General features: G+C 38.1%; 4 protein-coding genes across 6 annotated transcripts in view; 1 reads left to right on the top strand and 3 right to left on the bottom strand.

Moving 5' to 3' along the window:
- The window catches only part of ubr3 (ubiquitin protein ligase E3 component n-recognin 3), a 28,881-nt gene extending 14,025 nt beyond the window's left edge, over positions 1–14,856 (bottom strand). Inside the window, exons 1-25 of one of the 2 annotated variants that reach the window (XM_087803513.1) lie at positions 14,358–14,856; positions 12,845–12,984; positions 12,526–12,678; positions 12,161–12,316; positions 11,958–11,998; positions 11,810–11,876; positions 11,621–11,751; positions 10,826–11,054; positions 10,145–10,324; positions 9,026–9,159; positions 8,843–8,929; positions 8,701–8,766; positions 8,532–8,621; positions 7,591–7,719; positions 7,462–7,514; positions 7,256–7,389; positions 7,103–7,188; positions 6,895–7,036; positions 6,043–6,139; positions 5,457–5,598; positions 4,834–4,938; positions 4,126–4,296; positions 3,902–3,934; positions 1,890–2,335; positions 1,543–1,631 (exon numbers count right to left, since the gene is read on the bottom strand). In XM_087803513.1, coding sequence (XP_087659639.1) covers positions 1,543–1,631; positions 1,890–2,335; positions 3,902–3,934; positions 4,126–4,296; positions 4,834–4,938; positions 5,457–5,598; positions 6,043–6,139; positions 6,895–7,036; positions 7,103–7,188; positions 7,256–7,389; positions 7,462–7,514; positions 7,591–7,719; positions 8,532–8,621; positions 8,701–8,766; positions 8,843–8,929; positions 9,026–9,159; positions 10,145–10,324; positions 10,826–11,054; positions 11,621–11,751; positions 11,810–11,876; positions 11,958–11,998; positions 12,161–12,316; positions 12,526–12,678; positions 12,845–12,984; positions 14,358–14,791 — 3,535 coding nt within the window. In that variant the 5' untranslated portion in view covers positions 14,792–14,856. The remainder of the gene's footprint in view (positions 1–1,542; positions 1,632–1,889; positions 2,336–3,901; positions 3,935–4,125; positions 4,297–4,833; positions 4,939–5,456; positions 5,599–6,042; positions 6,140–6,894; positions 7,037–7,102; positions 7,189–7,255; positions 7,390–7,461; positions 7,515–7,590; positions 7,720–8,531; positions 8,622–8,700; positions 8,767–8,842; positions 8,930–9,025; positions 9,160–10,144; positions 10,325–10,825; positions 11,055–11,620; positions 11,752–11,809; positions 11,877–11,957; positions 11,999–12,160; positions 12,317–12,525; positions 12,679–12,844; positions 12,985–14,357) is intronic. The other variant, XM_087803512.1, reaches the window with a different exon arrangement.
- A 987-nt stretch (positions 14,857–15,843) lies between these two features.
- mettl5 (methyltransferase 5, N6-adenosine) lies at positions 15,844–17,967 on the top strand. The gene is made up of 7 exons (XM_087804509.1): positions 15,844–16,050; positions 16,110–16,224; positions 16,296–16,480; positions 17,304–17,383; positions 17,459–17,510; positions 17,575–17,624; positions 17,864–17,967. Exons 1-7 carry the CDS (start codon positions 15,951–15,953, stop codon positions 17,903–17,905), a joined length of 624 nt encoding a protein of 207 aa, XP_087660635.1. The 5' UTR covers positions 15,844–15,950; the 3' UTR covers positions 17,906–17,967.
- On the bottom strand, positions 17,533–22,475 carry ssb (small RNA binding exonuclease protection factor La). Its single transcript, XM_087804508.1, has 12 exons — positions 22,384–22,475; positions 21,791–21,859; positions 21,617–21,720; positions 21,308–21,482; positions 20,305–20,412; positions 20,138–20,241; positions 18,866–18,937; positions 18,753–18,795; positions 18,548–18,688; positions 18,296–18,482; positions 18,116–18,223; positions 17,533–18,052 (listed from the first exon to the last, which is right to left on the bottom strand). Exons 2-12 carry the CDS (start codon positions 21,845–21,847, stop codon positions 17,982–17,984), a joined length of 1,170 nt encoding a protein of 389 aa, XP_087660634.1. The 5' UTR covers positions 21,848–21,859; positions 22,384–22,475; the 3' UTR covers positions 17,533–17,981.
- Positions 22,476–22,972: 497 nt separating this feature from the next.
- klhl23 (kelch-like family member 23) lies at positions 22,973–27,076 on the bottom strand. Of its 2 annotated transcripts, none has more exons than XM_087803907.1 (4): positions 26,991–27,076; positions 24,615–25,838; positions 23,571–23,723; positions 22,973–23,513 (listed from the first exon to the last, which is right to left on the bottom strand). In XM_087803907.1, exons 2-4 carry the CDS (start codon positions 25,831–25,833, stop codon positions 23,203–23,205), a joined length of 1,683 nt encoding a protein of 560 aa, XP_087660033.1. In that variant the 5' UTR covers positions 25,834–25,838; positions 26,991–27,076; the 3' UTR covers positions 22,973–23,202. The 2 variants fall into 2 exon arrangements, with proteins under 2 accessions (XP_087660033.1, XP_087660034.1); XM_087803908.1 differs by having other exon boundaries at positions 26,859–26,995.
- Positions 27,077–27,150: the final 74 nt, after the last annotated feature.

The raw sequence follows: 27,150 nt of genomic DNA, 5'->3' as shown, positions 1-27,150 counted from the left end.
ATCACTTTTCTTTAAAAAGGTTTAAAGACAAAGTTAAGAGTTTGATCCCACAATTCTTCAAGCAGGACTACAACAGTACCTGTTTGACACTAGTCAAAACCTAACCCTAACATACCCTTCTCACATAATCCTAAATATAGCCAATATTCCTACTTCAGCAGCCGACAACCGCCCAAAAAGCAGTAGCAAGCACAGGTACAGAAGAGCACAATGTTGTGGCTACTGTGTGTGTTTAGACCCACCATAGACCTTTTTGTGAGTTTCCTACTTAAAAAACACAATTTGAAAGCTTACCAGCATAATCATTTCTCACATAACTCACTGAGTTGCTTTTAAATGCGAAGAAGTGCGTTCAATTTGACCAGTAAATATTGTGGCGAAATGTCAAGCAGTGTAGGAAATTGATTTATGGCTCTGCGAGAGAAAATGTTCTTGGGAAAGGTCGCCGCTTTCCCGCGGGAAATGAAAGAGGTTTGCATTAGATGTCATCGGAAGAGCCTGAAGCGACACTTTACACCCATACTGGCTCTGTCTCCATAAACTGACTGTTAGAAATGTACTTGTATCTCAGTAAGAAAATTACTATAGCAGCCTAATAACTGTAATAATCGCCATTATAATGTATTGACTAATCACATGCAGACATTACCGGACAGAAATATAGCATTATATACAAGTATGTATTTCTCATGACCTACTAGAATGTTCTCTATAACCACAGGAGTCATTTTTCACTGACTAACTATGCACTGTCAGTGGAGACCAAGGGAATAAAAAAAACATTATTCGGGCTTTGAACCAATGTGCCCTCCATACCCAGCTCTCCCACAGGTCCCCTGTCCTCTCATTTTCCCCCTAACAGGCCTGCAGAGACTACGAGCACACAAGCATCACCTTGCCTCAGCACATGGCAATGATATTCTAACCTGAATAAAAGATTTTGATTTTAAACAAATAAAGGACAAGAAACATTAACAGTAAATGTGTTTATAAGAGGATACCTTTGAACATAAGAAACATACAGATGGAATCAGGCCAAATGTACCAAGTTATGAGTTCCACCCAAACATGATGCAAGTCAGTATTTCTAACCCTGGAATCACACCAAACACTTTATTTAAGATTTTTTTGTGAACTTCCATCTGATTGGACCCTCTTAGAAAATGAAGCAATGGGCCACTTTGCTTGTCATAAGGTTCGTCCATTGAATCAGCACTCAATTCCACTGGATCACAAAAAATTAAGGATTCACATACGATGTTGTGAATAAGTAAATCAAAATGGTCATCACAGAGGGAAGTGTTGGTGCATGTGCACCTTTTATGAAGTACGTGTATTAATTACAATCGACTTAACGTCATCAAATATAGTTTTGTTCTGTAAATTTACTGGATCTTTTGCTGACATTCTTTTTATAAAGACCTAAGAAAAGTGGAATGTTGGGATGTTTAGTAAAGCTTGCAAGTTAGGTAGAATGGATGGACATGTTTGTGTATCAAGACTGACAGGTAAGTTTTATAGAAAAGATGCAAGTGCTCTTACCAACATCCATGGCAGTTTCCATGAAGCTCTTTTGTCTAGAGGCAAATTCAGCAAGTAGTTTCTGTTGCCTCTCTCTGGCTCTCTGACGTCTATGAATGACACAAGAAGATTAATGTTCAACAAGCTGAATTATAACGGAGCATTTAAACTTTGAACTATATAAAGATAACTTTCAGAGCATTTGTTTTACCATAGTTTGTTTAGATGACATGGTTTATTCGAGTTACCATGGAAAGGGCATTAAATATACTAAATCATTATTCATGTTACTTTATCATTGCTAGTGATAAAGTGTGATTTAGTAACAGTCCATTATAAAAAAAAATGCAATTTAAAAAAAGTTGTACCTCTCCTCTTTATCCATGGTTTTCTTATCTGCCGGAGTGCTCTTCTTGGGTGGTACAGGAGGAGATACTTTCCCACAAATGTCCTGAATGCTGCGCCTGATTTGGCAGCTACGAGTTGCTGCTTTGGTGAGGATTCGCTCGATGGCGGTGATGCCGTCGCCATGAGCGTGGCGGGTCAAGTCCATGTCGTCGAGCCACGATGGCGACAGAGAGTTCTGCTTGGTAGATAACTTCTGGTGGAGCTTGATGAGGAGCGTCAGCATGCTCTCCCGTATCTCCAGGATCTCGGTCACCAGCTGGGGCGGGGTTCCCGGCGGGACCCAACGCGTTGAGGAGCTCTTGGGCTTGACGGCCTGGCTGGCTTCAGTGCTGCTGCGGTTGATGATTTCCTGGAACTTCCTTCTGCGCTCTGCCACAAGACTGAATACCTGAGCTTCACGTAGATTCTAAGAGGACACAGGAAAAATATACATTCATAAAAGATATTACCTTGTTAAGCCTTTTTTCTTTAAGGAAAAACATTATTTTGAAACATTTTTTGGTGGATGGTAGCATTGTTAAGCAAGTAGGAAAATAACTGCTTTAAGAACCACTATATCTTTTTGAACTCATATTTTATCCATATGAATGTTCAATAAAATCCCTGCTCATCAACAAAAAGTCTTTTGCTTAAGGGCCAAACAAATATAATTTGAAATGCAATTTTGGTTAAACAATTTTAAGTTTTTAGAGTTAGACTTGGTTTGCTGGTTTCCTTCGAAAGTTTTATTGAAAGAAAGGGGATTTTAATCCAAGCCTTAGTAGTAAAATGTAATTCTTATAGCTTCAAGTGTTAAACAAAAATAAAAATACACCTCATCCTTTTATAAAGAAAAAAACTGAGAATTAAATGCATACAGAATGGACAGAATGATAGAGAAAGGAAGTAGAAAAATGAAAGGTACCGAATTAAAGAAAATGAAGAAGACAAACAATGAGCTGGTAAAGACGAGAAATGTGACTTTATGGAATGTTGCCTAACTTACTTGATTAACCTCTAATTTGACATTGGAACATCTGACATTTACAAAATAAAATATGGCGTTGCCGCTTTCTGTCAATCACGATTGGCGGAGGTCAGAAGTAAAATAATGAAACCAATAAATTGACCAAACCAAATTATTAAAATAGTCACCTATCCACATTTTCACATTCATCACTAAAGCAGCAAACTGCTGACGAGAGAGATCTCTCTGACCCTTCATCACCTCCATGTCTAACAGTGTCACAACAATGATAAACAAACACCATAATGAGAGACAGGAGCTTCAATTTCATTATTTAAATTCATTCGGACATCCATAAATCTTTGTTATTAGATCCTGTATACAGTAAAGTAGTTTAAAAAAAGGTATACAGTAGCCATGGAGTAAACCTCTGAACATCTATACATGGCTATTCACAGGAAAGATGCAAGTCAACAGTCCTGTCACCATTCTTTTCACTTCCACCAACATCTCGTGGGTCCAGGCTACAGCAGAAAAACCCTGTCACCGAACACTGCAGCGAATATAAATTGATGGACTATGATGGATTGGATATTAGCTGCATTAGCATTTTAAACCCAGCACAATACATATAAAAGTCAAATTAAATATCCATTGTCATCTCTGCTGATAAGGCTGAAAACAAGCGAAGGGCTCATTCAAATCATCTCCCAGTAGCACACAGCCAATCTCCAGGATTGCTGCGACCTGACCTGACAAGACGGACCTGAGCTGCAGTGTTAAATAAACATACATCTTCGTGGCCAGTCAAGGCAACATCAATCATTCTGACGTGCAGTTAAAAAGCGTTTACCCAAACCTGCATTACACACGTAATTAGTTTCAGCAGTCAAAAGGGAGGAGAAGTGCTGAAGCGTTGCATTACACACACACCATAACACAGCGAGAGGTTCAAACATGCTCGTATGATCGTAGAGAAATACAGACAGAGGCACGAGCTGCTACAGATGGGGTGCAAACAGCTACCTCTCTCCAATTCCCTGACAGCCGCCTGGAGTTCTGTGGGTCGAGCGACAAAATGAAAGGGTGATCATGGAGGAGCATGAGAGCAGTGAAAGAGCAAAGCCTATGCAAAGCGGACAGTAACGTGTCGGTAGAGAAATTCAGTTTAATGAGTGATGCAGAGAGGAAATATATCTAACAGTACAAAGCACTGATGATAAACTTAATCATCCAGAGCGACAGCTTACCTGGCCATAGGCAGACGCCTCAGAGCTGGTGCTGGGTGGAGCTTCCCTTTTCACTTCCGGGGCCGTCTCAGGAACACGAACTCGGACAAAGTTGATGACGTGGTGCAGGTTTGAGAGGAGGTTGGTGCCTGGAAACCAGCTGTCGTGACAGTGCTCCTCGATACATGGCTCCTGAAAAACCCATCAACTCAATCGGTTTGACTCTTGAATGACAAATCAGTCAACACCAACAGAATTTTAAATTACTTTAACGTAAGATTTTTCCAACTAGAAAATTCCTAGTCAAAATCTTAGGTAGGAATGCATCACATGCAACACACGAAGAGTTAGGGCGGCTGACTCATCATTGCAATATATTCTGAATAGTCAGTGTTATTGAAAGTTTAGAAAAGGACTTAATAAAAATGCCATTTATAATATTGCTTTCACATCACGTTAAAAATAACTTCAATGCTACTGTCATGAGTTTACTGACAGGCAGTTAAAGTGTTTATTGAGGTAGAAAATGACTAGTTGATTTGGAAAAATGAAATAATACAAATACAGGATTGAAAGTTATAGTAAATTAAAAGAATAAAGTTAAATCCAGTTGCAGTCCCTCCGTTTCCGTTACCTTTCTGTGAGCGTTGTTACATATTAAATGCAACTTATCTCGGAACACAAGACAAAAACCACTCACTTAGGACATCTTACAAGTATTTAACTCACCTCATCTTCTTTGCTCTCTTGAACCTGGTTATCCAACCCCAGTTCGATTAAGTACAGAACCATGCACAGTACATGTTCATACATGTTCTGGTGGTCGTTCCAGATCTGAAAAAACATTTAAAAAAAATGTTATTTTTAAAGTTTTGTTTTCATGAGATCAATTCTAACAAAAAAAACAAATGTATGACAAATGTCCAGTAAAAAATGTTTTTATAGCAAAAAAACAATTTCCATTTAGTGTTAGTATATATAAAATCATACACACATACTGAAAATTATTTGCCATATATATATATACAAAGCTGGTTCATTTAATACTAAAAACATTGTTTTTAAAGTGAAGTAAGAACAACTTAAGTCTCATTTTCAGTTACCTTTAGATATAAATATTATAGCCGATTGTATGATCATGAAACAGAATTAAAAAAAAAACTGAAATTAACCGTTTCGCCAACAACACAATCACAACACAGACCACGTAGATGGTATTAATGTAAAGTTTTGTCCGTTGTTGATCAGCTCTGGCTGTTACTGCCGTGCTTATCTATGATCAATTTAATGCCCTGTATAATAATTATTGCTATTTAATCCAAGTGTAAACGTCCATTAGTAAATGTGATGACCTTGTAAAGGAGAGTGAAGATCACAATGTGGAGGGTCTTGCAGTGCAACAGCCTGATCAGGCCTTTATAGCAAGGGTGCAGAGGAGTCCTCTCCTTGTAAGGTGGCCACGGTGTAGCAGCGTCGATGCCAGACTGTTTCAAGCTGAGAGCAAAACAGAAAACATCAGACTCAAGTGTGAAATCAACATTGAGGAGTTAACACCAAACATTTCTACAGAAGAATTGTGCATGCTAATTTAATTTTACAGATAAAATGTAAAAGATATTTCAAGATTTCAAGGTAACACTAACATCCAATGTCAGATTAATCTCGGCAGAGACCTGTGGCTCGATCCCAAAGAGCAGATTTCCTCAATTCAATTACAATTCAGCTTGAAATATTGATTTTCCTCGACAGCTCTCTAATTGAATCAACTCAAGCACCCAGTGAACCAAACCTCTCTTATCAAGTCTCATCATGATGAAGAGAGGAAAGTCTGACAGAATTACATCAATACAAATATCTGCTGCAGCTTATACTGCGTCTGATACCAGTTTATTGTCACACATCAATAATCTTGCTCAGAAATACCAAGTGTTGACTTACAAGGCTGCATATCTGTCCATTGCTGACTGGACATCTCGACGGTAGACAGTTCTGAGCACCACCATGATTGGGTCGAACTCCTTCTCCCACACCTCCGCTAGATGTGGGAATAAGACGAAAATTACCTTCATTAAGCACAATTCCCTGCTAGTCATGCTCAAGTTTGCGTAAACTGGTCTAAGCCTGCCCTCTAGCGGCCGTGTTTTCTGTAACCTAATAAAGGTGATTGTTTCAGAATAACCAGGTATTTACAGGTAGGTTTATGCTTAGTTGTGTCTGCATGGCCATCACTTACAAACATTCACAAATTAAATCTTAAATTTGTCACTGAAGTAGACTGGAATTAAAGATACTTCTTGAAATTAAAAATAAAAACAGAAACTATTTTTACGCAATGATTATGCATCATCACACAACATACATTTAGGTTGTTTTTTATGTTTTATTTATTTACTTCTGCTCGTTTTTCCCTAGGTCTTTGACATTGTATAATTTCCATTTTTTCCCTAATCTTATTTATTCCCGCACTAGGTTTAGATGGCAATCTCATTATTCAATATTCTATAGAGAAGAGTAATAAAAAAACAAGCTAAAATGTTCCTAAAATCATTTATTTTGCTCTCATTTCAGTCAGCTTTAAATATAAACAGATAAACACTATGTAAAGAATAATTATTTTTCAAAGCAACCTTCATCACCCAGTAGAGGGCGGTAGATAAGCAAAGTTGAACATTTTACATGGGCAATCATAATTTTGTTACAAAATTCATGTTACAAAAGAATGTTAAAAAAACAGAAGATTCGACACAACTAGATATCCAATAATTAACTTTGACAATGGAATAATGTTACCTTTAGGTGTGTACATTCCCTGCTGCATGGAACCTCCTGGTTCAAACACGGGAGCTTTAAAATCAGCTACAGCAGAAAGCATCTCTTCAAAACTACAACTGCCAGGTACTATGCCACTCTTTGGGTTGGGGTTCTCTGGAATCTTGAAGAAGTTGGTAAAAGAAAGGTTAATCCAGGGAATAGTTGAAGAATAAATGTTGAGAGTTACCAGGTCTAGCAGTGAGCTGTGAGTGCGGTCGTTCATACACAGCTGTGAGACCATCTCTGCCCGCAGTATCTCGTCATCAGTCATTCCTTAAGGGAGAAATATAATGAGATTAGGATGTACCGTGAGGTTGTCATTCTGAACAATCTCACTCACCCAGATGAGTGCGAAGGCTTGTCAATATGACCAGGAAGGTGAGAGCGCCCTCCAACATGGGTCGCTCCTGCTCAGCGTCTAACAGAGAGTTCTGATGCTGAGGCGCCATGGTCAACAAATCAACCACTTTAAATCTTCAGAAGCACAAAGGACGTAGAAAAGAGGTTTGATTCAGAGTAGGAATAGCTTCATAGAATGGAACAAACCTCTCAAAGACACTTGAGATGAAGTAGTCAGGGTCCAGTCTTGACGCACAAACCTGAAAGAGACGGAGAGATGGATGTCAGCAGGGAGAAATTCAATTAAAGAAATCTTCAAAGGTTTCATCTTTTCACCTGGAGCAGATAAATGTCTGGGTCAATCATGGAGTTGCAGAAGTGGGACTGCACGTATGTCATTGCTTGTCCCTTGATCTGAAGGCCGTTTCTAACCCACATGTTGCTGTGGATCTCTGACAGAGAGGCCTGGAGACAAAGAAACAGATTGTTTTTCATTGAACGGCGTTTATCTGCAATCAAATTAAATTATTAAATTTTCAAATATTAGTCCCTATATAGAAGATACAGTTCTTTGACTACTCTGAAATGATGAGATGGTGAAATGTCAAACAGGCCACTCAAAATTATTCCAATCGCGCTGCACTCTCCCATTCCTTTTCTGCACTCTGTAAAAGAGCCATGAGAAATTTACATAATATCTACGCAGTGAAGGGATGTGTATTGAACCTGGTGATACGTTACACATAACGAGATGATAGATTGCGATACTGTAGGATATATTTGCAAGATTGTAGAAAGAAGTACTTGACTCTGGGGTTGCCGAATTAACAGACCGCAGACTCTTGACTAAGCGGTAACCGCTTTTATTCCTTTTGAAACCACAATACGTACAAATATCAGCTTTAAACATGGCTGGAGTCAACTGTATCCTCTCGTTCTTAGTCATCGGTATAATCTTATCTTATCGTCTTTAAGCTATAGAGAACGCAATGATTGTCTGACGGCTGGAGGTTTAATTGCAACATAAATTAACAAACGTTAATTGTTAATTTAAACAATACATATTTTATTTGCTAGACACTTTGAGATACAAATCATAAAATGACTTTGGTAAAAAAAAATGTAATGTAATTTGAAAGCAGTGCGACACCCTGCAGTGCAGTAATTGCATGATTGTAGCAATATACTACAATGGTTTGAGGAACATTTATCCCGACTTTAACAATGAGGACTTTGATGTTCACACTCCATAAACACAATTATGAACATCTTCCTACCTGAATCTGGAGAGGATGCACCATTATCTTCATTAGCATCTCTTGGTCGGGTAAAAGGCTGTCCAAGTCCAGACCTTGGCACTTAACGGCCTGATGGAAGTAATAATTGAAAAAAAAAAAATTTCATACCATTGCTAAAACTGGGACTTTGTGTTATTTTGTGTCTTACCTTACTGAGGAACATGGCGTAGTACCTGTGCAGCGGCAGGTGAAACGTCACTTGATGAGGAGACGGCTGCAAATCAAAAAAGATAAAGGATCAAGCGAAATGATTGATTTTTATTTACACACACGGTGAGCTGGTGACTTACTTCATCTACAAAGTTAATGGCATCAAACCAAATCTGAAGAGTCTCCAGACAGTAGCGCACAACTGTTTTGGTATAATCCTGCGTCTCCTGCAAAGACAACGTGAACGAAACGCCATCAGAACGAGAGAACTGGTTTTAAGAGTTGACATTATTTAAAGCAACATGTCGGGCTTGAGAACTTACCTTAACCTTGCAGTGCGTCAACAGACCCCACATGGGTTGTGCACAGGCCTCCAGCTCTGCTGCAAATGCTGCATAGTAGGTTTGAGACTCAAATTCCACATGTTCGTTCAGCTCCCGCTTATTCAGATTCATACCTGTAACATCATGATGCATTCTCAATATACTTTCTGAAGAAATGGATGGTGCCAAAAAAGACAAAACACTCACAATGGTACAATGGTATTTTAGAGAGTAACAAGAAATATTTCATTCAATTATCAAAGATTTTTTTATTTATGAAAAGACTATAAAAATATAAAAATAAGATAGAATAGCTGAGAACAAATAAGAAAGAGTCATTGAAACTTTTTTTATTATTCATTAAAATCAGAAATGCTCTTCTGACCCTGGTCAAATAATGTCAGCATGCAGACACTGAAACGCTGTAAAAGCAAAGAGTTATTTTTAGGTTACTGTGTCAGGTTCACACTGCAAGTGAGCAACTGTAGCCTCCATGAACAGAACTCACCAACACATATTTTGTAACTTAAAGATATTATGTCACTGCCGCGATATAGTACATTATACACAAAATTTAGCTTTAATAAAAAGATATATTAGAGATATTCGAGTTGATATATTTACAATCTTCTTTTTTTATATATACAATGCTTTGCAAACACATTGATAAGATATTAAAATTAACTAATATGGATTTATAGAACAATAATCCGTCATTGTGTACAACGACTTACAAAAAGGTTTAGGAAGTACGATAAGTGGTGGAATCAATTGATTTTAAATCTATTGGTTGTTATTCATGCCTTAAGACTAGCTTTAAATAAAGTGGCATCACTGAAGTGTGTCATCACAAATAATTATAATAATAATAATGTCTATTTGTATAGCGCCTTTTTAGACCAGGGTCACAAAGCGACAAATAACACTTGATTGATTTATATCCAAATGTTGTGTAATATGTATGTTACCTATAACTCTTAAAGTTCACCCATTATAATACTACATAAAAAAAAAAATTACAAATATGAGTTTTAAAAAGCTTTAATGTCTTCTATAAGGCCTTATACATCTAAATAAAACATATTACCCAAAATGCTTACGAATGCAACGATGACTCACCTTGGAAAAACGACACAAAGCTCATCCACAGCATCAACAGTGAGTGATCTTCCAGGAACTTCTTTGCAACACTTTGGTGTGACAGGATGTTAATGAAATCGCTGACTAATGGCCAGTAGGTGTTATTCTTTAGCAAAGCCTCGCTGCAGTTAACCACAACGTGCCGATTGTGCTCGTCATCTAGAGATAAGAAAGAAGACTGTTAATATCCTCAAGCCCACAGAATATTTTTTTTTAGTGTTTCAAAGATAGACATAGCTAAGTTTATTTAAAAAATAATGGAGAACAAATGCAAAAATGAATTAGGGAAACATGCATCTAAAAGCGAAAACAGACCGTTTTTAAAGCGTAAGGTCCCTTAGGGGGAAGGAAAGAGAGAGAGAGACTTTTAAAGGATTTGAAAATTCCTTGGCAAAAATTGACCCGCAATTGTTTAGTCTCGCTGGAGTAAGTCTCCTCTTTCACACACTCGACTAATCCTGCTTTGCGAGAGAAAAAAAAAAAAACATTTTCAAGGGTTTCTTCTGATCTCTCTCTGTAAATGGAGTCCAGTACATTACACTTCGACATCAGTGTGGTCACAGAAAAAAGTACATCTTAATTAAGTCACATACACTAAGAAAAAACAACAACTAGAAGCAAAGATTTCATAATAAGATTCAGTCTTATTTTTGAACAAACCTTGAAGTTCACTTTTGATAAGGCAACTCTCCATCATGTAGAGCAGGACAGTGACCATGATGTCCAGCAGCTGACACTCCTCCGTCACGTGTCGGGCCAGCTCCTCGTTGCTGAACAGCTGCACGCTGATGTGGACGATGCGGTTGGACATGGTGTCGGACTCGTGGCTCTTCATCAGCGTCTTCATGATGAATGCATAATGCTGAACAAATGTTTTTGTGAAGGTGATCTGGAAGGAAGTCATTTTGAAATCATTAAACACTCAAAATACCAATTGTACACTGGCACAGATATGCAGTGCACACCAAAAAAAGACAAAATATGGGTTTTCAACTTTTTCAGCCGCTTTTTGAGCATTTCTGTGCAAACTTTGCGGAATAAAACAAGGGAATAATCAATGATGCATGTATATATTAGGGAGAAATATCCTTTATCAAAGTTTTACACACTTAAGTTTAACACAAAGAGATGATTAAAGGTAAAAAAGATGGCAGGGTGGAAAGGGTGGCTAAAACTATAATGTCAGACATGAAGACACTGGAGGCGTCATAAGAAAAGATCAGAAGTAAGGACATCACTTTTTGGAGACAATGTTTAGGAGGACAGACGGAGAGCGGAGTCAGTGTTGGACCAAGTGTGATGATGGGAAGAAGAGGGAGAAAAACACTGTGGTTCATGAATGTGGTGAATAATGACAAGAAAACGATAGACAAGAAAGAAAAACCATAATAAGTAGAGGTGTGAAACCCTGATAGGAAAACAACCAAAGACTCAAAAAACAATCAATAGAATTACCTTGTAATCTTGATCTGGCAACATGTTGAGTAAGAAGGTGACCATCTTCTGAGGAAACTCGTATTTTATTGTCCAAAATAGCAACTCTTCCAGAAAGCATCGATGCTTCAGGGACTCGATAATACACAAGTCTAAAAGAAGAAGGTAAAAATTGGTTTCTTGAATTAATCTGATTTTTTTTTAACCAACCTTTTGTACAGCTGCTCAACTTCACCCGCTTCCTCCGTCCTACAGACTGCCCGCCATCTTGGTCCTCCTGAGAGAGAGAACCACTCGTCAATTTTACCAGTAACAAATAAAGATACAATATGATAAATACAGGGATGTTAACACAAACCTCTTTACTTGAATCATCTGGACATGCTTCTGCTGAGCATCCTGGTGAATACATTATATACTATTTCATCACATGTGCAAATATACATCACAACACATCATCATTATTATAGTCAACATGAATTATACTAGAGTTAACTGAGGATGAATGAATAGTGGAAACTTCGTTTAGATTAATTCAAGTACATTGTTAAGACTTCTTACCTAAAAGTGTAATGGCTTCATCTGCCCCCTCAGCATTGAGAGGAACATCTGCTGTAGCACCTTGAGACTTCTCCTCCACAGATACCAGGCCAGAATTCTTCAACGCTGACAAATATTTGTCATAGTTCTTTTTGGCATAAACATTATCTTCTTGGCCTATTGTAGGAACAAAATATGAATTTTTCCACATTGAGTCAACACAAAATTCCACATGGCGACTTTGATTTATTATTTTTTAATTGGAAAAAGAACGTGGAAGTTTGTGTCAAGGTGCTCAAAGATGTCTGATATTCTGTTGTCAAACACCACCTTTATCCTGTTGATCCACAAACTGACTTTTAAAAAGTGCATTCTTAGGAACTTACCCATGCTCAGTTCCTTGAACAACTGTTGATTAGTCAAGATTTTTGTCAAGACTGTTCGCATAGCTCCTCCCATTTTAGTGAGCTCCTCCATGAAGGAGATTTGGGGCTCCAGCTGCTGCAGAACCTTCTGTAGATCTCTCTCAGCCGAGGAGTCTGGTAAAGAAAGATAAGTCAAATGACTAAGCATTTTGACAACGTATAAGTTAAACAACATGCTGACCTCAATTTAAAGCATGACGATATCATTCGAATTGTATTACAGCTTTATCCTGAGAGATCTGTGCCGGAATATTGTTTGGCTGGTTGGAAATAGTTGTACCTGGTTCTGTGTATCCATCCCTCAGATACTGGATGATGCTCAAAATGAAGCGAGGTAGAACAAGCTCAGACATCAACAGAAGGTCTCGAGGTATAGAAGGACGGTTCTCTCCAGTTCTTAAGCGATGGCGTCTGCAAAACCTGCACAGATTGAAAACACTTCCATCAGCGATTCAGAATATTTTAAATTGTCTCAACCCAAACATTTGTTGATAGTCCGTTTTTGAGGATAACTTATATTGAATCAATATTATGAAGCTAATAGTGACTTTTTACTAGAAATGTTCACCATTTTTCTATTACTATATATAGCAATTAGTTGAGTAGTACTTTGTACTTTTCGCCAATTGACAAGGTTTGTATATAGTCAATTATATACTATATAGTATTGTACACCTTTGCAAGTTTCCAAACTTTCCAGATTCTATTAACGTACATGATCATTTATTTAATTTAATACTTTATGCAAGTAAGTAATTTATATTTGTAGAGCGCTTTATCTGGATTTTAATGTATACCGTTTACAGGTGAATGACAAAAATACTAGACAAAAAAAACATGCGTCATTTGATTGTAACTGTAGCGTTTCACAGCGTTAATCGGTTCATTTGGCCTGGGAATAGACAGTATATGCATGTATGTGGATCACAGTTAAAGCAGCCAAATCTGGCATGTCATAGTAAATGTGAGAGCTTTAATAATTTATTATTTATAGGTTTCTCATGTTAAAAATGCACCAATAAGTAGATGCGCAATAATGCATGTCGACTTTTAAGACCCACCAAATGTTGCTCTTCATCAACATTTTCTGTAAATAATTAATACAGGAGCATTAACAAATAGAAATGAAGAAGAGAAGCAGACAATTTATGCATAATAACACCAACCTCAGAAGGTGTTGTGCTTAAATTAGCCTCGACTAATAAAAAGGTGGACAGATATTGCATCCTTTTTAGACTCCTATTCGTTTTTGTAGGCTGTTCAATGAAAGCACGACTTGTACGGGGTTTAAACACTTGGCTTGTGTGACTGACTTTGACACCCCTGAGTCAACAGTGTCACATAAGAGCCAAATAGTGATAAAAAAGGTTGAATATTGACAGGCAATTGTGACCCTGGTCTGTACAAATAAAGCTTATTTACAATTGTAGCAGAAATATAAATAAATTAGGTTATGAATAGAGACAGGTAAAGCATTTATAGATGAGTAAATCATTATTTTATCAATAATATTTTATAAAAGAGACAGTTATTATCAAGCAGATGTATCAAATAAAACTGCATTATATAAAAGTATGTGATTTAAAAGGGCCAAGCTAAACAGTCAAAACGAAACTACTGGACAAATCCGGAACAGATGGGCGTTGACCGTAAAAACCAGATTTGTCGCGTAAATAAGTGCCATTATTGTCGATGTGTATGTTTAGCTGAGAGGTAAATTATCTATTTCATCTCCAGGGTGAGCTGTCACCGGGCAGCTAGCTAGCTAGCTAGCAAGCTAGCGGCTAACTCACCCAGACTCTCGCATGACATTAGTGTCTCCACAGTCGCAGGCCCCGCCAGCCTGGCTCCGGAACATGTTGAAATCGTGGCCCGTGTGTTCCCCATTGTTGAAACACTCGGCGCACAGTGACATGCACGGAGAGATGCCACAGGAGCGGCATCGATACGCCACGAAATTCGCCGTCCAGACCAAGCCGCACAGAGTAGCGTTGTCATAGGACCGGACCGTGTTGCAGAACTCCTCAAAGCCTTCTCCCCCCGCGATCAGGCTCTTACACCAGTCCAGAGCTTCGCTGTCCGTCGCGGGTTTCTCGGGATTTAGCACCACGTCGAGTAGTTCTTGAAGGAGACGCAGGCCGGCGGTGTTGTCAGTCCCGTTTAAGTCCGCCTTCAGGTGAGCGGCGGCGGCTTTCTTGTCCCGGCGCAGCAGCGACGCCGCCATCATGCTACGATGGCTTGTTGTCCACTGTTTTATTTTTGTTGTCTCGCTTCCGCGTTCTCGGGGTTTCTCGCGAGAGAAATCGATACCTGGTAGTGGACAGTGATGATACATTTTCTGATATGAGACAAGATGTTGCTTTTATTCTTTCCACACTTGTGTTGCCACTGCATAAAAAACTATTAAAGTCATTATAGTTATAATAATCAATAATCTAGCAAAACAATAAACATTAGTGCACACATTACAGAAGTATTTGACAACTGGAGTTAGAGTGAGATAATGCTTTTTAAAGTCACATTAATGAAAAAAGTATCATGAGTAGTGGCAATAAAAATATAAAATAAATATACACATATTGTAATTACACAATTGTATTTATGGATTATTTTAGCCCACTTGGTTTGATTCCAAATACATGTATGGTTTATACGCTTTCATATAACTTCATGGTATTAATATGTTTAGCAATTTCTTTATTGCATTCATCAACTTTTAATGGGTGTTTATTTGTCAAATAAAACTAATAAAACAATGTACATTTATTTTAGGGATGCTTTAAGTAGATACCGGTTAAAGGGGGGGGGGAAGCGATTAACAAACACACATTTAAATGATGTTTTTTAAATGCTCTTAATACCAATAGAAGCGTTTTGTATATTGTATATCAAATATATTTTACGTATACTTGTTGTACCTTTATTTTTTTTTATTTTTTTTTGTAAATATACAAATCCACCCTAGTTCATCCTTTTCATGATCCAATATAATTATAAGTATACAATTTTATCAGTACTGCCTGAAGATGTAAAAAATACTGGCAATCTAGACCCATTACTGTGCTTGTTTGCAGAGATACAGCCATGGGACTGCATTTTGTTTTTCTTCTAAAGGATTACACTTTGGAAATAGATATCCAGTGTGCTGCAACGACATAACGACCAGCTGGGTGAGAAATATCAAAACAACTTGTGAAACAAGCCAGATGAAGTCGTTAAAGAAATAGGAACCAACTACATTGTCCTGTTTTACATCGGACTGTTTTTGTTGTAGTACACGCATGGTGGAGCAAGTATGCTATGCTAAAATGAGGAACCTTAAAACCTTTAAATTCTCGTAGTTTTCATCGCTTTCTGTAGATGTTATCAAAGTCCATGAAATAATAATGAAACTCAAAGAGTTACAGAGTTGTCTTCAGCAGGTGGATGTATTTGAAGAACCCAAAATCCTGCTGGAACAGTATCCAACTAGTCCTCACATAGCAGGTGAGTGACTTTCAATGTTTTATTTTCGTTGGTTATTTACTCGATCATTTCACCTGCAGCGTGTATGCTTTATACGATACACAATACATTTGATGACATCGAGGGTAAACTGGTGGCTGATCTAGGATGCGGTTGTGGAGTTCTGAGCATCGGGGCATCCATGCTTGATGCTAGGTGAGTACGTCCAACTCTATAGATGGTCAATTTCAACGTGAATAATTCGTCTGTACTTCACATATTTGCAGTCTATGTGTCGGTATTGACATCGACGATGACGCGTTGGACATATTCAGGAGAAACGTCGAGGAGTTTGAAGTTTCTAACGTGGATCTGATCCAGTGTGACCTGTGTGCTCTGCCTGAAGATTACTTTTCTAAAAAGTTCGACACTGTTATTATGAATCCACCTTTCGGTACCAAACGCAATCAAGGTTTGTCATCAGAATATATACGTTCAGAAAGTGAAGTCCTGCTTAACTTTTGTGAAACAATTGCAGTTTACGTTAATAACAAATAAGGAGGGTCATCCAGTGTTATTATATTTCAGTTTAGTTCAAAATAGAATATGGCATTAATAATTGGCACAACATTGTGGAATAACTTTCTATCAAATGTTGCAATTTTCAGAATTATTTGTATTTAATTGTAAAGAATGCTAGTGAGCCACAAAGAAAACACGGGCAGTAAGGACCGATCATCTGGGGCCACAGTAGATCCTTTGGACAACATTTCTTAACCATCTGATCCGATGCCCTTTAAAGGGACTAACTGATGCCTGTGCCGTCCAAAATTATTGAAATGTAGCAAAAATAGCCATCTAACAAATCAAAAATAACATGATTACCAAGTATAGATGCTTTGATTCTAGAAGTTAATACACCATCATCCAAGTTATTGATGAATTTGTTCAGTTTGTTACAACCATATGGTAAAATTAGTTTAACATAGAATGTCCACTCTGGACTGACAATTACACCAGATTGCTCAGAAGCCAGATACAGAGCAGTGGCATCCAAAGTTGTTTTGTAAACAAACCACCATGTGATGATTTGAGCTAATACAAATCCTGCAGCATCAAGATAATCTCTGGTTCTAAATCCATTCTGATAGTTTAATCAAAGAAGTTACAGAAATCACCTAATACAACCTTGAATACAGGAAGATATCTGGATTGAAATCAGATTATGTTGATTTGTTATCAAGTTCATTCAGTTTCTGGCACTCCTGTATTAAGCAAACATTTTGATGTTTCAGGCATGGACATGAAGTTTTTGCGGGCTGCACTGGCGATGGCAGGGACAGTGTACTCACTACATAAGACAACGACTCGGGAGGTAATTTACCCAATATTTTTCCCCACTCATGAAGCTTTTCAAAACCGTCATGCTGAGCCACCCGTTTTCACGCAGCACATTGAGAAGAAGGCGAAGGACTGGGGGGTAAACATGGAAGTCATAGCAGGTAATCACATCGACAGAAACGGTTCAAAACTAACAAGTACTTTAATGATTGAAAACTTTTACAGAACTCAGATACGACTTGCCAGCATCATACAAGTTCCACAAAAAGAAATCGGTAAGCTAATTAAATCGGTACGTAGTTAATGCAGTAAGCTGTGATCTAGTTTGTACACATTTTTATTGTCACGCCTGCAAACTTAAAACGACAAATCAGATGTCCTCAAATGTAAGAAAATACACACATTACAAACTAAAAGGTTCTGGTGAAATGAAAGGTCACCCATGGAGAGTTTTTGATAAAATCAAGAAGTTGAAGGACATTAAACTGAAACAAGATAATCGTTTGTCTTCTAGGTCGATATCCAGGTGGACTTCATTCGATTCTCCACAGCCTGAAGTTTGGAATGAACTTTTGCATTTACATCATTTATAATAAACATTTTACAAAACAAAAATAAGGCCTGGGAAGTTTTTAAGATCCGTTCTCCGTTTTGGCAACTTTAGCTGCAGGAGCGTCTGCTTCTCGTTTTATATCCTGGGACCCTGAAAGTAGCATGTCCAGAATCAGTACAGTGTTAACTGATGACAGTCAAGCGGAGTACTTACCATCCTCGTCGTCGCTGTCCAGCTTTGTTCTTTTACCCTGGTACTGAGTCCTGCCTCCTCCCCCCCTGCGGCCTCCTCTTCCTCTGCCTCCTGAACGTCCTCGTCCTCCTGAATCACAAATGTTTGAGCATGTTGACCTGAAAAATAAGCCACCTTCAAAAGGAGTGAATCTATGTTTACCTCTTCCTTTGGATCGGTTGTAGGACTCTTGCTGAGCTTCAACAATCTTTTTCAGCACTTCCTTCTCTTCCTCTCCCTCGAGAAGCTGCCATGTTACGCTGTTACTCTTCACCTTTAGGTCCCCCTTGTTCGCCTCCTTGGCCTTTTCATAGGCTTCTTTTGCATTTCCATCAAAAAGAAGCGTGCCCTTTGTGTGAGATCAACACCATTTAGGATCTAGTTGAAAATGAGAGGCCAAGTCTGAAGTCTCACCTCTTTGGCACCTCTTGTAAAATCAACCCACTTGATCTTTCCGTGGCCCGAAAACAATTCATGAAAGTCCTCCCGAGAGACGTCGGAAAGTTCTCCGGAGAATTTCAGCAGGCAGCCCGTTTTCTCCTCCAACAGCAGACCCTGAACACAGTCAACACACGTCAGCAGGTCACTTTAACATCATTTAACCATGTTAGAATCTCACCAGCTCTTTCTCCTCTGAATCCTTTTGCTGCTTTTCTTTGTCACTGCGAGACAGTTTGAAGACATCTTAATAACAATGTCAACTTGAAAGGACATTTGAATCTTTGTACTTACTGTCTGTTTTTTGCTTTTGACTCTGCTTTGGATTGTTTTCTCTCTTCCGCCTTCTTAGCGTGGTAGGCTTCTCTGGAAACAGAATTAGAAGTAGTTTTAAGTCTTATTGATAGAACAGCATGATTACACATTAGATCAATCTTTAGCTAGGCTATCTAACTAGTATAATAGAAAGTAGGGCAGGTTAAAAGAAAGAAAAAAAATGTAGAATCTCTCATTTTTTTTTACAATATTGATAAGAGCAATTATTGAGCATCATCGTGCAGAAGCATGTTTACGTCAGGGTTGAAGCTTACGAGTCTGCCTATCATCGTTATAGTCCCACTGCGCCAACGTTAGCTTCCAACAACAAACTTAGAATCACTGACTTTATCCAGGAACCATCAGGATAACGGACTTAAAAATCATGCATTTACGCAGTAGAAAACAAAGCATCATTGGCTCATTCAGGCACTCAAACTACACTATATCATGGTGCAGCTCAAGCGTCGGACTGAAATGTTATTTCTCGTATGGATTTACATGTGGAACTTAACTCGTCAGTCAAAGGTTGTGTAAACCGTCAAACATCACTTTCTCTAGAGAATCTCATAAATTTAGAACAAAATGTTAGTACTTGACTAATGATGTTACTGTTAAAGTGTTAGTATTACAATAAAATAGAATAAACTACACTTTGAAACTGAAGGGTTGTTTTGCTCGTTTATTTCTTGAACATTAAACAACCAATCTACAGTTAAGTGACCAGGGTTCTACGAATGTGCGAGGAAATCCATAGCGACAGCCTGTAAAGGGCGGTACATGCATAAAGTAGAAATGTGGGGAAAAAAGTACATTGTAACACAATTAAGCCATTTAAAAGCAGATTTGAATTAGGCCTGTGCGGTATACTGGTTCGTACCTAAAACCTGTCTTTATTTTCTTTATGATACGAGGGGGACCCATCTCATTGATGCACACCAACAGCACAGCTGCTGTGTCCCAAATCGCACACTTCTCCGAGTGCACTGGTTTATAATACACATTAAAATAGTGCACGTACTTGGCCAGTGCGCAAATTTTTGACAGATAGTACTGTCTCAAACACTGTCGCTACACACTTAGCGGAAATTACCCGACAGCATCTTATTCTAATACTTTTTAACGCTGATCACAACCAAAAAGGGCACACAAAGCTTAACATTCATTTAAGTCGCTTTTGTTCTTTTAAACAAGATATTTAAGTATCATGGGAATAATGTTGCACATTCCGAAAGCGTTTTGTGACGGTACCTGGACAAGACGAGCATTTCATTGTCTTTGTACTTTTGGATGTCTGTACGTTCGAGGAACTCCTTGGAGGATTCTTCTTTGTCGAAACAAATGAAAACTGACCCCTGAAAAAACACATTAAGGTAACTCACTTAATTCAGCAGTTCAGTTCAGATTTTAAGACCTACCTTGAACTGTCTCTGTAAAGTTCTCCTCATCTGAATGGTCTCAATGGGACCTTTGCCATTCAGCCATTCCTGGATCTCATCCAGAGTAGTATCGAGTGGGAAACCTTTCTGTTTTTAAGATGCAAACAAAATGATAAACAATCTCAACAGGATGGAAGAAGCATGTTGTCGAAGAGAGTGATTACTGGTACATATAATCTCTTTAGTCATTTTGTTTGGAAATAGACAGGTCTGAGAGACGTTAACGCTTCAGTTTAGAAAACCAGCCTCCTGACAAAAATGTATATTTAAAAACTGAATCAACAATAGTTTTTAAAGCTTACAACTGTTCTCTTGTGAACAATTCTCCAATTGTGTAGTAGTTTAATAGTTTAGTTTCAATTTGAATTTCAGTGTCATTATCTTGAAAAGGGTGACCCTCAGGCATTGTGGTCATAGGTATTTTATTTGCATTTCTTTTAGAGGACTTCATCAGTGATGTAAATATAGATAGTCGCCCGTCTCCCAATTAGGGCTGGGCGGTATACCCGTGTGTACCGAATACTGTTAAACAAATACTCTTAAATTTCACTATCATCATTATCATCTACAGTACTACATACTGAATTTGCAAACCATGTCCAATAAAATGTTCCATTTTGACTGCAACTATTCTCATTCTCGTCTTTAACTTAATTACTGCCACTATACTATGAAGGGCTCATTGTTTTAACAGTGTCAGTACATGGAGAAAAACATGATACAGTCCTTATGATGGTAAAATGGGCCATTTTGAGCCAATTAACTACAGTAATTATTTTCTTATTAGAAGAAAATGTGTATAAGAACACTTTTGCATAAATAAATAAAATACTGTTGAATACCGTGGAACTGATATATATATATATTTTTTTTACACACAAAAACTAAATTCTACAAAATTACACTACTTAATTGCAAGTTTAGAGTCATTTAAAAAAAACTATTCATTTGTTGATTACAAAAAAATGTATAAAGTACTCACAATGTAGACAGACTTGTGTTTCAGAGCATCCTTGTATTCGTCATTCTGTTCTGGTAGAGGTTTGTCGGAGCATCTTCTGATTTTAGTCTTGTCTTCACTGACCTCCAAAAGGCCAGTCTTGGATTTCTCCAGAGCCGAGAGGATGACGCTGGCCTCTGTCGTCAGAGACTTCAGTCTGGGAACAGAAGAAGACAAACATTATCAGTAGCATTTTCAAATAACCCCCCACTTACAGGGACAAGAGTAACTTTTTCAGGTTAAAAAATTATAATACAATAATCAAACAACATAAAATAGGCAGAGACTTACCTATTAAACTTCAACATAGTTTCCAAAGTTACCCAGCCATCGTCAATTTGAAGTTGTTCCTTAAGAAATTTATCTCTGGGAAGATTATGATCGCCGAAATAGTACTGCAAGAAAAAAAAAAAGACATGCTGCTTAAGTATACAACATAAAAACCCACATGACAGGATCCCATACCTCAACTTGACGGGCCACTTTCTTCTCAATTGAAGACATTTCTTGGTTTTCTGCCATGATGGTTATGGTCTGCAAGTAGAAATGTTAAAGCATAAATCAACGTGTGACAGAAAGCTTATATCTTTGATTTATTTTTCTAAGCAAAGACAATGGTTGCAAACATTTTATCGTTAAATAGCATATTTTACGAACGCTTGGAAAAAAAATAAAGCAGTCAGTTCAAAGATAAAAACGTGTTTGTCATTTAACTGTTTGCGCGTTTTAACCAAATGACGCAATAACGTGTGCACAAGAGAAATTATATAGCGGCGCTAACAGTTTAGCTAGCGCTAATGTTAGCATTTAAGCTAAATAACTTACAATAACTACTGAAAGCAAATTCATATCTGTTCAGAATGTGTAATATGCATCTTACATATCTAGTGTTAAAGCAGGTTCTATTTGCAGATGTGGACAACAATTCTACCTACACTACGCAACTCTACCTGAGAAGAATGAATTACTAACAAAAATGCATCGTCATTTTCAAAAGCAAGTTTATTTATACATTGAAAACACCAGCATGCAAGTTCAAATAGTTCGTTATGACTTACCTGTGTGTTGCGAGCCGCTGACTACAGTTTAAGTCACTTATTTCAAAACGAAAGAGTAACGTGTGTCCGACACGTGGTGTTGAGAGCTACGGAGACAGGGGAGGACCAAAAGAAGAGACAGCCACGCCGAGTTTCATACATGTTCTAACCTCGTGATGTCGCTGTTTACCACTTATTCGACGAGTCAATACATTCGTACAATCGAGTGAAATAATATTTTGTGTATTCTTTTAAAATCTGGAAGACGTAGAGATAGGTACTGTTGATACATGAAGGCAGATTTGTTTCTTCATTATTCATTAAAAAAAATTCAATAAAACATTCTTCAATAAAAACATTTTTTTCAATGAAATAAATATTTTATTTGATTTCATTATTTTTGTGTTTTTTACGTCTTTTTTTGGCGGCTTTCATTATAAAATCCAAGTATGCATGCAGGTTAAGATAATTAATATTTAAAAAGAAAATGAGAACTTTAAGAAAATTAAGTTAAATTCAGTCAAATAAAAATCGGTATATACCTGACAAACAGTAGTTAAATTAGTAGGAAAGACAACAACAATTCAGTTTCATTCATCATTTAATTCAAAGAAATTAATATTATAAATAATACTGCTTTTTATCTAAATTATTTTTGAATATTATAGAGCTTAGTTTTTAATATGATAGATTTTTATTTGTGCGTGATAATGATACTTTATTGAGGGAAGCTATTGGCTAAATCTAGGAGATTTCTGATCTTAAAATAGAAAATAAATAATCAAAATATATATATATTACTGTAAATAAAAATAGTGTTTACATTTAAACAGTTTGGGATTAAAGAGTAAACACAGAAACACATCCATGAGATCGAGCTGAGCTGGGAAGTGTCCCCGCAATCTCCCAAGTGTCCAGATCCGGGTCGTATTTCTCAATGCTTTCTAGATAAGTCCCTTTGGAGTAAGAGTAACCCCCCGTCACATAAATACAGTTGTTTATTACTGCAGCTCCACACTCCATCCTGCTCTCCTTCATCGCTGATAACGATTTCCATTCATCTCTCTCCGTGTTATAGCAGTCTGCTGTCGTCGACTGTCCGCCGATGAAGTATAACTTCTTGTCCAGAGTCACAGAACACAATCCGTACTCTGAAATAAGAAGCAATCAATTACAGTAACTGGAGGAGGAGATACTCTTCTTCATACCGGGGTGAGGAATAGAAGTAAGAACACTCCACTCGTCGATGTCTGGTCGATAAACCTGGATTTTCTCGTTGGTGCAGCTTCCTCGATAGCCATTATGACCTCCGGCCACGTAGATTCTGTCTCCCATCACACAGGCTGCAGCGTTTCCGACACCTTTAAAGACAGAAGAGGGAACAGTAGGTCAATTTCTACGCACCGATAGCAGTGACATATTGAATAAAACAGGCTTTATCTTGGCGTTATTTTGAAAAGCTGATTCACATTTTTATTATACTGCCCGTCCATAGCCCGACTGAAACCAGGTTTCCTAATTGGAATATATGTTGTTTTTTTAAGTTATTAACCCCAATCAAGCATCCTAACAATGGGTTTCCAATGTAGAATAGAATACATTTCAATTCTAAATTACATTTCTTGGTTTTCTGCCTAGCATCTCCATGGCCCCAACTTAAATTCTGTGACCAGCACTTTTCTCCCACACTATGGAAGTATATCAGGGCCATCACATTATTGAACAGTGGAATTTAACATTTCAAATGTTGAAACTTTAAAACATTTTTATTGAAATGTTGTTCTTGTTTTTTTTTTTTATAGTATTTACTGTTTTTTTTAATGCCATTGAATTATTGTTTTTGATCTAAATCGTCAAAGCTAAACAATTTATAATTAAAAAAATGTATTTGAATTATAATATCATTAAAATTTCGATAGCTATTCGTAAAAACAAATGTGAATATGTTAATTGATTTTAAAAAAAAACAATTTCTTACACTTTTCAATCAATGTAGTAAGAAAATAATAAGATTATTAAAAAAAAGATCCAATTAAATACGAATTCAACGTTTTACTACAGAAACTATTGAATTCAATCATTGCAAATACAAATAAACATTTAAAAAAAAATCAGTTTCAACACATTTTAACCCTTTCATATTCTGATGGCACTGATTTATTTTCTGGAGATGAGGTAACTATGTACTTTTGACGATAACTAGTAACTTCAGATAGTTCCTATAAGTAACAAAATAAATGTTGCATGTATACCATGGATCATTTTGGCCACAGGAAACCACTTCTTCTTCAAAGGGTCGTAAAACTCCGTCCCCTGCTCTGGAGCGCCATCTCTGTAGCCTCCGATGACATATATGCAGCCATGTAGCATGACGGAGCAGTGGTAGTACCGAGCGGTTCCCATTCCAGGGGCCTCGCTCCAGTCGTCAGTGTCACAATCATACACAAACACGGAGTCCAGAGCCTCCACCGTGTGCGTCCTGTAGCCGCCCGTCACATAGATGTTCGCTCCCAGCACAGCGACACTATAGCTTTCAATCTCTGGGTCTGGCATGTCTTTCCCCTGCACCCACGTGTCACTCATGGGATTCCAGATGTGGACTTCGCACAGGGGGCGCCAGTAGTACCCCCCGATGATGCACAAGTTTGAGGATTTTTTGTTTGTAGACTCTGTGATGCTGGGTCTCGACGCTTTGACGATCATGGACTTGAATTTCCCATTATTCCTCTGCAAACACTGTCTGTGAACCTCCAGAGTGGTCTGGAAGTAGACCTCGTCCAGGTCTAGACGGATACATTGCAGCAACTTTCCTGTCAAGCCAACTCGAGCGTCCGAGTCGTGATGGATCCACTTGGCTACAGCGTCAATTAAAACATCGTCTCTGCTCACGCTGGCGTTCTGAGCGCTCAGCAAAGACCTCAGTCGATCTGGATCTATCTCCAGGAACTCCTCCTGCTGCGTCAGGTCCGCAAACCTGCTCACCATCACCCTCCAGGCCTCCTTCTCCAGAGTCTGGCACTGATGCAGCTGAGCGAAAGCGTGCATCCCGGAGCAGTTGTAAACATCCAGAAGACGGATGAGGAAGCGCTCGCACGCTTGTCTGACGTTGGTAAACTGCAGCAGGTCTGCAGCCTCCAGCAGACTCTGGACGTTGCCCTCCGTGATGCTGACCTGAGCCGTGTACACGTAGTTGACCAGAGCCTCCAGGATGGCGCCGTCCACACCGGTCAGCTGGATGACACTGTCTGACCTCTCCTTCATATCAGCTGTGAACATGACTTTGAAATAGGAGCTCCGTGCTGACAACAGAGCCTTGTGGCAGTGGAACAATTGTCCCGAGTTGCCGCACTGAAGAGCCACGTCCGTGAACAGACCCGTCCTGTAGAAGTGCCTGAGAGCCTCCAGGAGCTCCTGTGGGTGGAGACCGTCGTTGAAGTCGTAGGTGTACATCTCAGCGTGAAGAAAAGACATCGTGTCTGTGGAGGAGAAAATAGCACATTATATATTTAAAAATATATATAGAACATGACTCCTGTGAATTCTTTAATCCACAACATTACCCTTTCAGTGTGAAAATAAATCTTAATTTCAATGTATTGTATGTTTCAATGTATGACCGTAAACTTTCTTATAAATTAGCACCAAACACCTTTTTACTACATTTTTTTTTATCTTCATATATTTATATTTATTTATATCTTGATTAATAAAAGTATATTTTCTTTTTATAAAAAATAGTTTGTGTTGTAAACATGTTTTTGGCAACTAAAAAGACACTGTTTCTCTAAGGGACATCAAAGACAGTATATGGAAACTCAAACCTAAGAAGGAGCAAAGGTCTCAAGCAGCACAGTTCCCACAATATTTATTATGATTTATCACCCTTTGTGGTAATGCGAAATAAATCATTAATTGGGAGGCGGGATAAAGAAAATCAACCAATAGGAAAGGCCCTTTGAAAAGAGGAATTATACTATTGGTTCTCTTCAGCTGCACAAGTAAATATAAATAAAGTAAGACATTCTCTGAGACGGTAATATAACAGAAGTATGAAAAAACATGATAATGACTAAGAGTATTAAATCCCAGATAATTTTGACACATTTAAGCGCCACATATAAGAATAATTTATAGGGAAAGGAGGATGCCTGGTCACCCAGTGTAGTTTTATATATATAGTGTTTTTCTCAAACGTATTGCGAAATGTAGAATCTATAGTTGCTAGTTTATCTAGTCAATAACTACGCTAGATACAGTCATTCTGAGGTGAAATGCATCGCAGTGTACATTTTCATTATAATCTAAATGTTACAAATATCATAAATATTGAATAATTAAGGTATACATTTATTACAAATTGAGGTCAATATCTCGACACTAAAAAGTGTGTATAGCACAAGGTCGTAAAGTTCCCCTGCTCTATGAAACAATGCATGCTGTTGTAAAATAGTATTTGCAGGTCAACAAAATGAGGATGTCTTTAAAAATGACTTGACCTGCAACGCAGAGTGAGGACAACAGAGTGACCCGGTCACATCCAGAGGGTCCTCAGTGATGGCGGTCAGCAGTGTCACGTGGTCACAGCACTCTACTAGCTAAACACTTGACGAACATCTCGAGCTCCTCACCTCCATGAATGTACGAGAGAGAACCCCGTCTTCCTCCAGAAGCAGCAGGAACACACAACGACTCTCCCTCGGTCCTATTTTGGTGGTGTCCCGGCTCTAGCCCCCCCCCCTCATCCCTCTCCTCCTCCCCCCACACGACGTCTCCTCCAGCGGCAGGTTC

This window comes from Callionymus lyra, chromosome 12 (assembly GCF_982586985.1).
Source record: "Callionymus lyra chromosome 12, fCalLyr1.hap1.1, whole genome shotgun sequence".
Classification (NCBI taxonomy): domain Eukaryota; kingdom Metazoa; phylum Chordata; class Actinopteri; order Syngnathiformes; family Callionymidae; genus Callionymus; species Callionymus lyra.
Note: the sequence above shows the minus strand (reverse complement) of the source record. Positions and strands in the feature narration are given on the sequence as shown.